Source organism: Ischnura elegans, chromosome X (genome assembly GCF_921293095.1).
Source record: "Ischnura elegans chromosome X, ioIscEleg1.1, whole genome shotgun sequence".
In the NCBI taxonomy this organism is placed as follows: Eukaryota; Metazoa; Arthropoda; class Insecta; order Odonata; family Coenagrionidae; genus Ischnura; species Ischnura elegans.
The window spans coordinates 88344201-88359352 of NC_060259.1; the positions used below are offsets into that span (position 1 = coordinate 88344201).

General features: G+C 38.0%; 1 protein-coding gene across 1 annotated transcript in view; it reads right to left on the reverse strand.

Moving 5' to 3' along the window:
- The window catches only part of LOC124171204, a 36079-nt gene that overhangs the window by 10292 nt on the left and 10635 nt on the right, over window positions 1-15152 (reverse strand). Inside the window, exons 5-11 of the mRNA XM_046550346.1 lie at window positions 14246-14287; window positions 13627-13676; window positions 9771-10421; window positions 9162-9257; window positions 8176-8280; window positions 7560-7676; window positions 5922-6096 (exon numbers count right to left, since the gene is read on the reverse strand). Coding sequence (XP_046406302.1) covers window positions 5922-6096; window positions 7560-7676; window positions 8176-8280; window positions 9162-9257; window positions 9771-10421; window positions 13627-13676; window positions 14246-14287 — 1236 coding nt within the window. The remainder of the gene's footprint in view (window positions 1-5921; window positions 6097-7559; window positions 7677-8175; window positions 8281-9161; window positions 9258-9770; window positions 10422-13626; window positions 13677-14245; window positions 14288-15152) is intronic.

Here is a 15152-nt window from a genome sequence, read left to right on the forward strand (position 1 = left end):
GCAGGAAAGGAGCCTGCGGTCTACGAAGCGGCCTCTCGAGTGGCTATAAAGGTGTGCGAACTATGGTGACGCGCTTCTCTTCCATTGTGAATGTGACTAAATGGATTTAGCGGTACCACAGGAAGTACTACTTATAACTTACGGAAAATTAGAATAGACAAAAAGTAGGGTTTTATTGAAGTATAAAGCTCAAACAATTTTAAAGGAACATGTTTAATTATGCGATATTTTTGCGTGTAAGTGCAAGGAGGAGCATAAGTTTCCCCCAATGAAGAAGTAGTTTGAAAGACAAGCTGACGAAAAGAAAGATGATAGCTGCTCGATTGAATCCTAAAGAAACTCGACAACTGAGGAAAAAAGGGAATAATCGGTGATCGATGAGTCAACATCGTCAATTCTTGTACGGGAAAATAGTATCAAAAATTTTCTTCATCAATTCATTCGAAGAAAATGAAATTAGCCGATTTGTATCTCTACTTTCCTCATAAAATAAACATTAAGGACTATAAACTCAAATTGGAACTTCTTCGGGGAAAATGCGTCTGCCAACTGTGATAGAGGTATATGCAAGAACCAAACAACAGCAATGATCGTTCCCGCAACTTTAGCCGACGCAAAAGTCATAACTTCGTAAGATACATCAAAGCTAGTGTACCAGAATCACTTACGTACACAGAAAAAGATGCTACATACTGACAAATCGCTGTCGAGTTTACAAAATTATCCGAATATTAAGAAAATGTTCATCAGATTTAATACAAGCCTATCCTCATCTTCACCAGTGGAAAGACTTATTTTCACTTGCTGGGTTTATCCATTTCCCTGTGATGGGAGCTCTGTCAGACAAACTTTTTGAAAAACTTGCATTCCTCAAGGGGAATAATTCATTCATAGAGAGCAACATTTGATAATTTTTATTTTGAAAAATCTCAAATGTATATGTGTATGTTAGAATTTTTATGTTTATTTATGTGTTAGAACTTTTTAAAAGATGTCTTAGTTTCCTTACAAGTGTATTTTGTATTTTAAAAAGTATTTAAAATACTATTTTGTATTTCAAATACCGAAGTCCAAAGTATTTGGTATTTTGCATTTCAAATACATTTTGTGCAGTATTTTGTATTTCAAATACTCCTCGGCCTGTATTTTGCCCAGCCCTGCCTACTGTGGATAAGAAAAGAGAGATTTCATCAAAGGGCTCCATTTTATTGGAACGAAAGACGATGATGAGAGGACAGCGAGATCTCTTTCCGCACCATTGGAATGGTCACGACTGAGACGCTGTGCCATCCTTACTTCCCTATTGCCCCAGCTACCTGTCTTCCCATACTATACTCTTGTCTGATGAAAAAAGGCAAGAGGACTTATCAATACAAGTTTAGAGGGGAATGTGTGGTGTTAATTGAAGAAACAGGGTCCCACTTTTGGAGGTTTGCTTCGCCCGTCAGAGGATTAGCAAAAGTTATAAAATTATTATTATGCGATTATCGATTCCTTTCGGAGTGAAAAGTAGATACACAAAATTAAAAAAGGAGGCATCATCCCTTTGCTATAAGCATAATTCCAACATCCCTTAAAGAGTAAACTCAACTCGGGATTCCCACCGGGTTAATTTTTCCATAATGGCCAACATTTCAATCTCCGACTCGGGGCTCATCATGAGAGATAAATTTTGTTGAATCCCGAAAAGAGTTAACCCACATCATTCGTCGGGAAAGCATTAAATCCGTGTTTCATCCCTTACTGTGGTCTATTTGCTAATTGCACTATGCTGACTTGGATTTGCGACATAAACATTGGGAGGGTAATCTAGGGACCCAATTTGCGTTGCTGCAAGGATGCGTTTGGCTACAAATCCGAGATTTTTTTAATTGCTGGGTTTTAATATCGACGTAAAGGACTACACGCTGATGATATATTGGAGAGAGACTCCGGTTCCTTCGGCTATATCTGACATTAGCGCTGTGGAAATGAAAAATCTATTAGTGAACGTTCAAATTTGAAGTTAAATATTCTTTTTATTATACATGCGGACGAGATATTCGTGAAAGAATTCACCAAAACTTTGTTGACAGCAGCGAAAGACGAGGAATGACACTGATATAAGAAATATAGAGTGGAAAGAAGATAATTGAGTAATTCTTTCGTGATTGTTCCTCACCGGACGATGCTGAAACATCAAATATTAGTAAGACCAACGAAGAAAGACGCACTTGGTATGAATTTTGGTGCATTTTGGGCGTGGATGAGGCGAGCGGGGAGGGGACGCGAGCGGCCTTCACCCAAAATCCATTTAGACACAGCTGTCGGACAATACCGGAATAGAAGTGTATATCCTAAGTTCGCACACCTTTATAGCCACTCGAGAGGCCGCTTCGTAGACCGCAGGCTCCTTTCCTGCGTTCGCAGATCTAAAAATATTTCATCACTTCTCTATAAGTTGGTAACATCGATTTGTTTAACGCCGACGAGGCTCCAAATAAGGGACAAGTCGTCTCACTACGCACCGTTTTTTACCTTCTACCATCTTCCGATTTATATTATCAAAGATAAACGCCCTCCTAGCAGCACACGCGAGATGAATTTTGCTGCATTCGAGGCATGGGAGGGGGAGAAGCGAGCGGGGAGGGGACGGGATCGGCTAGCAGCTCTTGTATCCGCGACGCTGCGCGGGCGTTGTAATATTTTCTTCGCGGGCGCGGACTCAAATTAGGCATTTTGTGGCTAAACGGTGGCAGATACGTCAAAATGCACGAAATTTTTGCCCTTCGAGGGCAGTAACTCGGCAAAATCTATAGGAAATGACCATAAAATTTTATATTTTTCGAATTTTGACCTTCCCCCCCTAAATCGCATTTGAGCGAGGGTCAGGGGTTCACGTAGAGGTCTCAAATTTTTCAGGCCTTATTTTTGATCGGTCCCACAACTTTTTTTCATTGGGCCAGATGGATTTGAAAAAAATCGATTTTTGCGATCCGCCCTACTGTACAACCAAATTATTTTGCGTTTCACTGCCAAAATATATAAATAGCTATTCTATCCTGGTATTATGTATTGTGAAAATATAAATATTGAAAATATATAAATAGCCATTCTATCCTGGTATTATGTATTGTCATGGTCCGACGCCATCACAAAATTTTGAAAAATTTGATCCGTACTCTTGAGAGCCGATCGTTGAAGGTGTTCGCGATTTTGGCAAGAGGGGTTTATTTTTTTTTCTTTGTCAAAAATTCTACATTTGTTTACATGTAAAAGCACAGGGTGCCTTTTTATTTTTATTTTGTGCTATAAAGTGCAAAATCAGTGCAGTGAAATTGGTCGTCTGCGTTCGAAATAACCGCTAAAAAAATGAATATCGAAAGTGGAGACGTCAGTGTGGGTGGTGCATTCTGGGAGGCAATGATACCTATATAAGGCTTTTCCAGAGGATAGAAAGAGGATAAAAAGTGGAAATTAGGGAAGGAGAGAGCGACCTGAGTTGTGGTCGAGCAAGTCGCAGCAGGGAGTCCGCCGTCAGTGTGGAACCGAGAAGAAAAGGCACGAGAACGCGGCCAAAGGAAGCAGCGAGTTGAACCCTGCAAAACAGTGGTGTACCGGGCAATATTTTAGTGCGGAAATAGTCGTCTCATTGACCCGCCGTCCAACGCCCAAGGTTCCTGCAGGATCCATTCCTCGCTCAACAAAAACGTCGCAAGAATTCTCGTCGCCACATGTTCCGAAGGTTCCCACAGCTTCAATTATCATTGACTCCCAACATATTCCTTTGAATTGCGAACTCTCGTAACTTACCTCAGTCTTTTTGTTCTCCCTTGGTCATCAAATCCTCAGAAATAGAAGACAAAGATAATGAACTTAAAAAGAAATTATCCATTTCAGAAATTGTGTTAATCAAGGGGAAGTCATTTGGGGCGATGTCATACGCCCTGCCCGAAATCTGGTTTTCCTATCATTTTTTGGTGTATTTGAAGGTGACGCCGTGTGTGTTTTGAAGGGTTCATTATTTTGTCTATTGAAAGGTGACGGCGTGTGCTAAGGAGGGTTAATAATTTTTTTGTGCATTTGGTGGTGACGCCGTATGTGTTATTTTTGTTCTGTCATTTTATTTTTTTATTAAATGTGTCGTAAAAAGGACGTATTTTGTTTATCTTGCCAAAGTCGTAGAAACATCCCTCATTCGATCGCTTCTCAGAGTAACCACGGGGAACCAAAACTGTGCCCTTATTTCATTTACGCGACTAAAGTCTGGTTGTGGAGGGGCATCAATCGCTCTTCGACCGTACGGAGTCATCGTCCGTCACGGCCGAACAGCACCACTTTTATTTAGCGGAACCACGACTCATCATCCCCGATTAAATCCCGTGGGGAAGGTAAATTGGCACGAACCAGAAAGGGATCGGGACCACTACAGTATATCCCGTGGTATTGCTGGTCTATATTCAAATACCATCCAAGAACTCTTATCTATCGCCATTTCTTTCGGTTGAATTATCTATGGAGGGTGAAGCCACATAGTAAATGCACAATTGTCGTCATAGTCGTTAATTTGCATCAAGAATAGAAAAAGTAATAGCCCTATGAGTGGCGTCCATTTGTTAGTACCGTATACGTCCGCCGAAGATGGCATGGTATAACAAAATATAAAGAAATTATTCGATTACATCCAATTTTTCACTCTCTATCCCCATTTCAGCCAAATAGAGCTCATTGAATGTATTCCAGGAGTAAAATTCGGGCTTGATGCCACGAAAAGTCTAAAAATACCTCATGTTGATGAGGCTCGTACCGGTTCGGTCACTAACTATTCAATATTCCAGCCTCTTTACATCGCTGAGCATCATATCATATTTAATTCCTTGAATATGTTCGATTTTATAATATAGTGAGTTACCTTTTAGTGTATGAAACCGGACAGAATTACAAATTATTGGTAAAATATCAAACTACATGCTATGCATTTTCCTATAACACCATTTCTCTGTTGTTTCACTGTGAGCAATATAAATATCTCGTATGATATTTAAGACAGAAAAATTCTTCGAATAAGTGATATGCTGTAATAAGCGGTCGATGTATCTCAATGAATTATTTACCTGCTACAATTCACTTTTTTGAACACGTTCGGCGAATTATAAATAAATCTACAGTGGATCCTTGATTTACGACATGAATCCGTTTCGAAGGAGAGATCGTTAAGCGAAATCCATCGCATCGGCAATATTTCAAAGCGAGGGACCAGTGTGATGAACCTCCGCGCATGCATACTGCTATGTTAAAAAGGTGTTTTTTTTCTAATAAGAAGTAGAATAACATAGTTGATGGTATATTTTGTGAGTGAAAAAATCAGAAAATTTCGATGTTTTCATAAGCGCGCGCCAAATCATCTAAATTTTGACATTTTATACCCTTTTTCCCAGCTGATGGCGGGTGACCATGAATACGCTCGAGGCCCACCCACTCTTCTAGCCAATCATAGAAAAGTGGCAAGTGAAAGAATTTAGGAGGCCGCAGTCTCTCTCTGACTTCGTGCAGTGAACATCGCTCTCCAGCTTGCAGTGTTGCCAAATTTAATCTGTGGAGACCGCGCTCGCACTACCTCTCATACAGTTATTTCCACGGCCTGGCAACGCTGGTCGGCCGTATGGAGGGGAGCGGAGGGGAAAAAGGAATGGGATGGAGGGTAACTGTGAGGTGGAAGGGGAAGCGCTTCGAATTGGCTACTAGCTCTCTACCGCCTAGCCGCCAACAGTTTGGAAAAAGGGTATAAAAAGTGCGCCTCTCAGATCGTTTGCCGAATCCATCGAAATTCGAAACATTCGTAGAGCGGGGGTTCACTGTAGGTGAAAACTTAATATACTTACTATACTATATAAAAAAACTTAACTTAAATAATTTCTCTACAATTGTGCTATACTACTCACTCAATGAATTTTCTTCCATCTCTAAAATCTGACCAATTTGTTCGCGCTCTGCGGCGTCTTCCGTTCGAGATTCTATCTCCTTCAAGATGAGCGGCACTTTCATTATGTGCTGAACTGGAGCCACAAGCAAATCGGTGAGCTGTAATTTCTTGCAGCGAGGATCTCTGTTGCACCACTGTAAAGAAATACATGGAAAGAAATTACTTAATGTATCGTACTTAGAAATGTATCGTACTTAGAAATGTATCGTAAGTAGAAATTACTGAAAGTATATCGTACATATAATATTTAATTATAACAGTTTAATTCTAATGAATGAAAAGTCACATTGCTTTCTGACCGCGAGAATTATGAGGAAGTGCTAAGTGGAGTCTTTAGTCTCCCTGAGATGAAGACTGGACTAGGTGACCCGCCGGCCAACTCAACGGGGACATAATTCTCGAAGGACAAGTGGACGGGAAGAAAGCCACAGGATGGTGTTCTAGTTTCAGAATGGTCGTCGTCTCTTCTCATATACTGCATACCAATACTTCTATTGAATTTTCATTGATTTTCTGGTCATTATCTTTTCCAAAACGGACAGAATTTTCTTCAGGCCTCTCTCTGCCTATGCTATGACTATTACGTCGTCAAAAAATCGGAGCATGTCAATTTTTCAATGTAGATTTTCACTCCGGGAGCTTTCTCTTTTATTTAAATGATAGATTTCGCAATGAACATATTGAAAATTACTGGAGACAGAGGACGTCCTGTCTCACTCCTTTTCATATTCTTGCTTCTTCGCAGCTGGGTCCACAGTTAATCACAGATAGTTGGTTCTTATATGAATTGTGGACAATGCTCCGGAATTTGATAAAAATCCAATTCTTTCTGGATTACGGGAATTAAATTCCGATCCACGTTATCAAAACAGGATTGATTTTTATGTAAACAAAGGTGTTGAATATCGGTTTGTTCTTCTCCATTATCTTCTCTACGAGCAGCGTAAGGGCCGATAATGCTTATTTTTTGCTCTTGACTTTACTATCCCTGACTTGGCCTTTATCCAGAATGCTTTATATAAAAATAATTGGTCTCTGTGCTGGTTGGTTAATCGACTCTTTGCATTAAATCGAATGTCGATGATCAGTGGAATACTGAAGACCAATTTATAACTGATGGTTTATGGATGATTTTAGAAATGTCTCCACCGCCAAATCGCCTATCCAAACCATAGTTGCTACCCACGATTGCAAACGATCATAAATTCTGGCAATGGAGTAAGCTGGCTTTTAAATTTCCTCTATTTGCGTCAAACAGAGATAGAATTCCAACGAATGGATGCATAAGATTATTGCCTTCAAATTTGTGATTTTTCATTTTAAATCGCTCATTCTTGAGGGAGAGGAAATATGCTATAGAGTTCCATCTTAGTTTCGCTGCGTTTAGGTGAGAGTGGATCTATTGCCACAAAAATATCGAAAACTAGTTGTTCCTTAGTCTTAGGCCACAAGTTGCCATCTTGTAAAGATTATTTGAGAAATAGGTCAGCTTGAGAGGAAAGCGAATTTGTAAAATTCTATAAGATTAAATGAAGACTGTCAAATAATATTTCCTAGTTTAAAATTTTTAACTAATGAATGGGTTTTTCTGACTTACCTTTTCGAATTCACAGAAGTCGATGTGCCGTCTTAGGGTTTCCAGGTAGTTTAAAGCATTTATATAGTTAAGAGCATAACAGTGGTATGCTTGCGATACAGAATCAGCCTTGGAACTCTGTAAAATAGTAGGCTACAATCAACCCAGCTCCTAAAGGTTAACTGCTAAACTAAACCTCAACAAATAATCATCAACAGAAGATTTTATTTAAATGAAAATTTTCTGGTATTTCATCTCAGACATTGGCTCCTGAATTTATTTTCTTTTCTGAGGTGTGATGGTTGAAGGTTATATTTAGGAAAAAAAATCATCTGATCCGAAAAAGTACTCAGCTTGCAATAGCTTAAAATTACATGCAAATATGTTATAATGCGTTTTTATTACTCATTAATAATGATTCAGGAAAATGGATTGAGCGCTATGCAAAGTCATCAGTTACTATGAATTAAATTCACATTGAAAAAATTGCTTGGAATATGATTCTTAGACAAGTAGATTCTCGAAAACTCTCTTAGGATGGTTTTGAACCTTATTAGCTCCAAGTATTTTAAGCCCCAGATTATTTATAATTGTTGTATCTTTACTATGTATGGTAAAAAATATATTCACGACATACCTTTTGAAATAATTTCACTAAAACTTCAGTGGTAGGAAGATCACCATTTGCACCAACATGTTGAAGTATCAAATTAATAAATTCTTTACAAAATGCATACGTAACCTGAAAATGTAGATATTTCCTGTCAGTATAATAGATAGAGCTATTTCATGAAATAGAGCAAAAAAATTCTAAGTTCTAGATCCAGCTACATGTATATAAAATTAACCGGAAATAAAATGAAGCCATTGAGAGAGATATAATGCTCGGAGAAATATTTTAGAATTGATTTCACAAAGGCGCTGAACTCCATTGAATCAGTTTTTATCCACCGTGAATGCATGGAAATTAGACACATGGGTTATGGTAGTTTATAGAACCGAATTTGAGGTAGTTGAGTGCATAGTAAGAATGCCGCTTACAACGCGCACAACTGGATCAATCAATTGTCTTCATAAAAAGCAGCACCATGAGGTGACGCATTAATGAAATCATATTATTCCAGAAGTGGCACATTTAAAATTTGTGAGAGACACATCAAGTTGCAGACTTAGAAGAAGTTCATATTTAAAAATGATATTTAGCCAACTTGCAGAATTCAGTCTTATCTTTTTCCTAAAAACTTTATTTATCTTTCAACGTGTAGAATACTGCATACTATATTAAAAAATGGATATAATAAAATTGTACGAAGTGAAGCCTGAAGCCGTTAAGTTACGTTCTTAGTAGAAGTTTTTCATTTTTAAAACTAAAATGTCTAATTTTTAACATCGTTGGACGTCACATGTGAAAGCTTCATTTTTCAAACCAAATATGCGGGGAAGGTTGAAATTAAGTATTCATTTTGTGTCTTGGCGAAACCTTCTCAAGTGAATATACTCTTTACATAGCAACATAGCATGCTGTAGACACTATGGCGACCTTTATGCTGTAGACGATAAATTATTTATTGCGTGAAGCGGATGAATGTAGTAGCTGAATTTACTAGGAATTCAAATACTTACACAGCAAAGCTCATCTAAATTGCCGAAGAGAAGCTCAGGTTCTGCAAACATGGCATAGCCTTCCACTTGGATTTTTTTAAGTGGTTCCATATATACCTGAAAAAGGGCAATAGTAAATTCTAAACTGAAAGATAACGGTAAAGAATTATTTGTTTTCACTTCATTATTTCATTGCAATAAAATTGAATTGAACGAAACTAGGAAAAACATAGAAAGATGAAAATAGGAAGGGGGTGGGCGTGGAAATCCAAAATAGGTAAATTTATGCCGAATAAAAATATGTTTACTTAGAGTTTTCAAAAACATCATTGATTCACTTCCGCTGATAGAGAATAATTACAGGATTAATATCGGAGAATAATAAAATATTAATACGTAAAAAATATCTGGCAAATTTCTACTAATAGTTTAATTAATAAATTTTGTATCATCTAAGGGTCACCTGAAATTAACATTGAGACCGGTTGTGAGGTAAAAATAATGGTGGAGAATTGCCAGTAACTATTAATTCGCGAAGCACTTTCACTTATTGAACGAAAAAAATAAAAATGATAAGCGTTCAAAAATCCCCGTGTTGCTCCCAAACGAATGTGCATGGTATTCACTTACATTTTTCAGCACCATGAGATGGTCATAAAGGAAAGTACATTCACTTTGGTAAAGGTCCCAGATGGCCTCCCTCCTCTTGCTCTCGTTCCTGCTGGTGGTGGAGACGGGCGATGCCAGCGCCTCCTTCGACCCCAACAGGTTCTTCTCGCTGAGGGTCTGCACCAGCGGACTCGGCCGCAGCGGTAGCACTCGCTCCGGGAGCGCCTTGTCCAGTCCGCGCCACATGGCCCCGGCCACGCGGCGCTCGAACGACTTCTCGCTCTGCGTCCTCATGAGCGGGATGCGGATCCTGGGCCCGGGTTTCTCGATCGGCATGGGTTTGCAGGGCGGTGGGCTGATGTGGGCCTTGGTGATGACCGGCGAGGCGCTCTGCTCGGGCGACGGCATGCATTTGGCGTCCTCATCGTTGGCCGCTTTCTGCGTGGGGTGAGGGGAGGGGGTGGGACTCGGGGAGGAGCTACAACTGTCACTCGACTCATCGTCACTGGATTTGTGCCCTCGGTCCGAGTCAATGTAACTGACAAAGTCTGACCAGCACATCCCTTTGAAACGATGCAGCTGCTCGTCATTGAACTCCATTTTCTGCATGCAGCTCAGCACTTCCTCCAAACCGCAAAGGCTTTCCGATTTCCCTCGGCTCGATCGGTCAAACTGGAACGATGGACAAATTTCAATATAGGCACTTTTTTTACTCGCTTTTTTCGTGCCATCCGTAGAGTTTGTTTTTTGAGTGTGCCCCGTACACTAATTTCCGTCAGAAAAGTGACTAGACTAGGCCACAAAATGTTGTTCGGGAATTGTACCAAAAGTGTACGCGGGATACACCCGCAAAATAAATGATTCAGTTTTAATGACCTGCGAAAACTTTAACCACTAAATTTAATCTAATTATTTTATCAGAGAAAGTGTAGTGTACCTATTATTTCACGCTTTTTAAAAACTTCCTTCGTGTGTCTGTTCCATTGATGGAATCTTGTAAGTAATTGATTTAAACCCATTTATTAATGTCAGATCGGCTTAAAATTTTGCACCCTTGCTTACTTATGATGACGATGCAATATTAAATGATTAGGCACTTGAAATTTTGTTCTATTGTTATCCAGTAAATTTCAATATGGAAAAATAATTTTTATTTTGTCTATAGATCGCCTTAGTTTCTTCTAGAACTTTTGACTCTGGAAGTAGTTCGACGAAACGACTCCATCCCGAAATTTTGCTTTTCAAATTTTAACTGTTTTCATATTTTACAATCTGTTATTAGTGAAAATAATGCTATATACGATTGAGATTCTCAGATTCAATTCCAAAAAGTAAGCGAGAAACAAATATCGATTGTATGATTCATCACTAAAAAGTAGAAAATACAAATGAAATAAAAGAGATGAAAAACACAATTTTTCCAAAAACTGTATAAAATGCACTAAAGAGTAAAAAAAGCTTTTTTCCTTTTGTCGGAGAATATAGCGTGGGTGCCAATCCTTGCTCATCAATGAAATTTGAATGAAATAGTGCAGCAGTGATAATTATAGCGTAGAAAGAATTTGTAAATTTCTTAAGTCTGATATTTACAGAAGCATTTTTGTGTATTATAATGAACATTGTAATACCTATATGTTTGCACAATTTATCGCTAGGAACTTCAAAATCTATCCAATCCGTGATGCTTGAAATGAATGGATACTTATTTTTCGTTTATCTTTGATAGGAAAAATTAGTATAAAATGGTACATGCACAGAAATTGCCATGAAAAAAATTCCCCTATGCTGTGAATGAAGCCAAGTTCCCCTATGCTGGGAAAGAATCTGGATAGCGATCTTAGATAACGTGGCCTGCTATTGGATATTTAAAAGTTTAAGGTTCAATTCTCCGCCTGACGTTTTTTCATGACAATTAAAGTGAATTTTACCGAATTTCGTGAAGAAATTGGACAAAACATGTATTAGCTTCTACATCTTACCAGACACTAGTACCGTGTTTTACATGATATGAATGGAGATGAAAAATCTTGACCCCAGATGAAGGATGAATGGAAGATGATCAGTCTCGTCCCTCCTTTGGCACAGCATCTGTATTCGTGGATATCCACCCAAAAGTCAATTGATTTTCATAAAATTTTGTTGGGAGAATGGGTTGAGAGTTACTACGAGGTTGTCTGTATGTTAAGTTAGTTAAAGCAAGTTAAGCAAAGTTATTGCAATATTTCCGTAGGATCTTTTCGAACACGACACGTTTCGTAGTTACAACAACATTATCAAGTGCCTGTCTGCTATAGGGGGTTCTGATCATCGCTAGTGATATCACGTGATTGAGAACTTGATAATGTTGATGTACCAGCGAAACGCGTCGTGTTCGAATAAATCCTTCGGAATTATTGCAATATTTTATCTTAATACTATTAAGAACTTCCACCTAATCGTGCCGCATATCATTCGAGATGTATGTAAAGCGATCAAAACGGAAAAAATTATGGACCTAAAATTGTTATCGATTCATTGGAGAAATGAATACATGGATGTTTACATTTGAACTCGGAGAAATTGAATGTAAGTCTGATATATACGGTCATCAGGTCGAGAAATTGATATGTCTCGACGTTTCCATAGTGTCGATGTCATCCAGCAACATCATGGTTAATTGAGGCGGCTCTGAAGAAAATTCGTAAAACAAAATGTCGGCAGAAAAGATGTTATTCATCTGGTTGAGAACCCTAGTTTCCTTCACGATCGCCACGAACAGGGTCTTTCTAAGTGTGGAAATTATCTCAATGATTGCTCTCCATTCAGGCAGTAAGGATGATCAAATGAAGAATACCATGGCTCATCATGCCAAAACCTATTTTGGTGTGGCATGAATGCGTTCTACATATACAAGCTACTCCAAAAACCGCCTTTGCGTTTGGGGCGGTCGGCACCGGTCATTTACAAAAAGAAAGCAAAAGAAAGTGTGTGGTGGATTAAATATATTAGAGTAATGTAGTTCGGGTGAAAAACGAATTACTCTACTTTTCAGTTGGGCAAATTATAACTCGTTTCTGTCGGACCTGGAAATATAGTGAGATTCTAAGGTAATGTTCTCCAACAATGTAAGCCTAAAACGTAACCTCCGAGTCTCTCGCGGCCTTGGGCCAAATTCGTTTGAGAGTTGTGCCACACTTTCTGTTCACCTGTAGAAAATTTGACGAATCTCGCAGCTTTTCTTTGAATTTTATTTAACTCACGTCACACCCCTCTCAAATATCTGGCAGTTTTTGGCCTTGAATTAGAACCTATACCTATGTAAAGGGCACACTATTTAGGAATTTAAGCATTCGCATTTCAGTGTGAGACAATCGAGAAGAACGATTCAATGGTGGTGGTTGAGACTTTTCCATTTAAAAAATTTGGCCCAACGGGGCCTATGGGCTAAATTATTTCATCCCTACAGTTTAGAGTATTGCTGAACTCGCATTATAGTCGCATGAGTTTTTTTCATTTAAGGGATTACTTGACAAAAGCTTAAAATTTAAAAGTAAAAGTCTAATTTCGGTTACACTGGATCATGGTTACTGTATCAACGAAATAAAAATGCTGAATTTTAGCTCCCTAGTTAAAACCTGAAGTGCTTTTCCATTTGAAACGCGCGGCGTTGCGATTGAGCATATTTTCAGGAAATCAAGAATACGCATAGGGCGATTTCGGCTGACGATTCTAAAAATCTATGGAAATCTGAAGGAATAGGTTTAAGAGAGCTTCAGCCTCACAGCAAAGAAGTTCGTATACTACATCCTTTATATATTGATAGTTTCGACAGTTTTTTTTCCTGTTATGGCGCAACATGGTTCAGCTACTAACTCCTTAAGAATCTTCTCCAACTCACCAAACGTAATAAAGACCAAGTATTCTTTCCTTTCCTAGAGCTCACTGCATCTGGAAATAGACAAAGACATCCTTCAAAGAAATTCCAGATTTTCTATTGTGTTCACAGAAGAGTGATTACTTCTAATAGGAATGAAGAAGGTGTTAGCAAAGAAGTGAGCCTTTGAGCTCGTGATTATTTATTATAAAACTCAAACCAATTGAATTGAATTCTTCTTTCGAGAAATTTCTTCAAAAGAAAGAACAAATCAACTTAAAATACTCAAAGTGCAATAAGAGTGACTTAAGTTGATGCAAATGAAATCAATTGGCCTGATAAGCTATGTAGCTCTGAAAAAATGGTACAGCTGTTAAAATGAAGTCCAACTTTTCATGAGTAAAGCATCAGTATTTAATATCCAGTAATTCACACTAGACTTGTGATGCAACATTCTCGAGGAGAAATTCAAAGAAAACGAAATTTAAAAAACATGACTCCAACCACTCTAGATATAGATTTTATCTTGTTATAGTCATTTTATCAAAATACAATATGCTAAGTGATTTGATTGATGTAACTTCTCCATTAATATAGGTGGGGAATTTTGAAAGGCGGGGATTCAAGAATTATCGAAACTTACCTGCATCGGAAACCGTGAGGCTAGGTGAAGATCCGTCGACGTCTAGAAAAAGAAATTGATATTGGGAAGGTATAATATTTAGAAAAATTATCAAATATAAAGGTTTTAAACAGTTTGTTAGGTGTAAAGTTTCTTAACCTCCCTCATTTTGAACTAATTACAAGCATCACTTCTCTTTCAATTAATTTAGTTTGCCGAAAGACATACGGTGAAATGAACTGAGCACTTGAGCAAGTGCAGAACATAGCCGATCATGATTCATTTGCTTTTGTATCTAATTATTGATGGCAAATAAACTATTTGGTATTTTACATAGTTAACGCATCTCAAAGCACAGAAAAATATGACTAGTTTCAGTATTTTTACTTCTGGTGACTGCATATTTCCTTGAGTGTAATTTTTGGGCTATGGCTTCTATGTTTTGCGTCAAAGCTTTTTCACCAGCGGATTCGGTCAATAACAAAGAAAGAAATTATTATTAGACATTATCAGTTTTAGATGTTAAAATATTTGTTTTGGTTCCACCCCATCGATATAAATAACATATCATGAGATAGTAAAATGAAATAGAATAAATTATTTCAGTTATTAACTTGAGCATTTAAGTGAAAGGTATTTCAATGATCGATCGGACATTTATACTTAGGTCCGCTACTCATTCATCTATGCTTTATGCTATTAGAATAGTTGAAATAGGAAAAAGCAATAAGTTGTGCTTTACTAAGGTGATAAACCTTTGCTTTTATTTTGAGACTGCTACAGTTATTAGGCTCTCATTTAGTGAGCAGAGCAGGGAGATTAAATCAGAATCAAAGGTTTCATTTGGTTTATAGGCAAATCAGCTCGTGAGAAATTAACCCCCTTGAAAATCAAGCAGATTTAACATATTTTTCCATTTATATGTTTT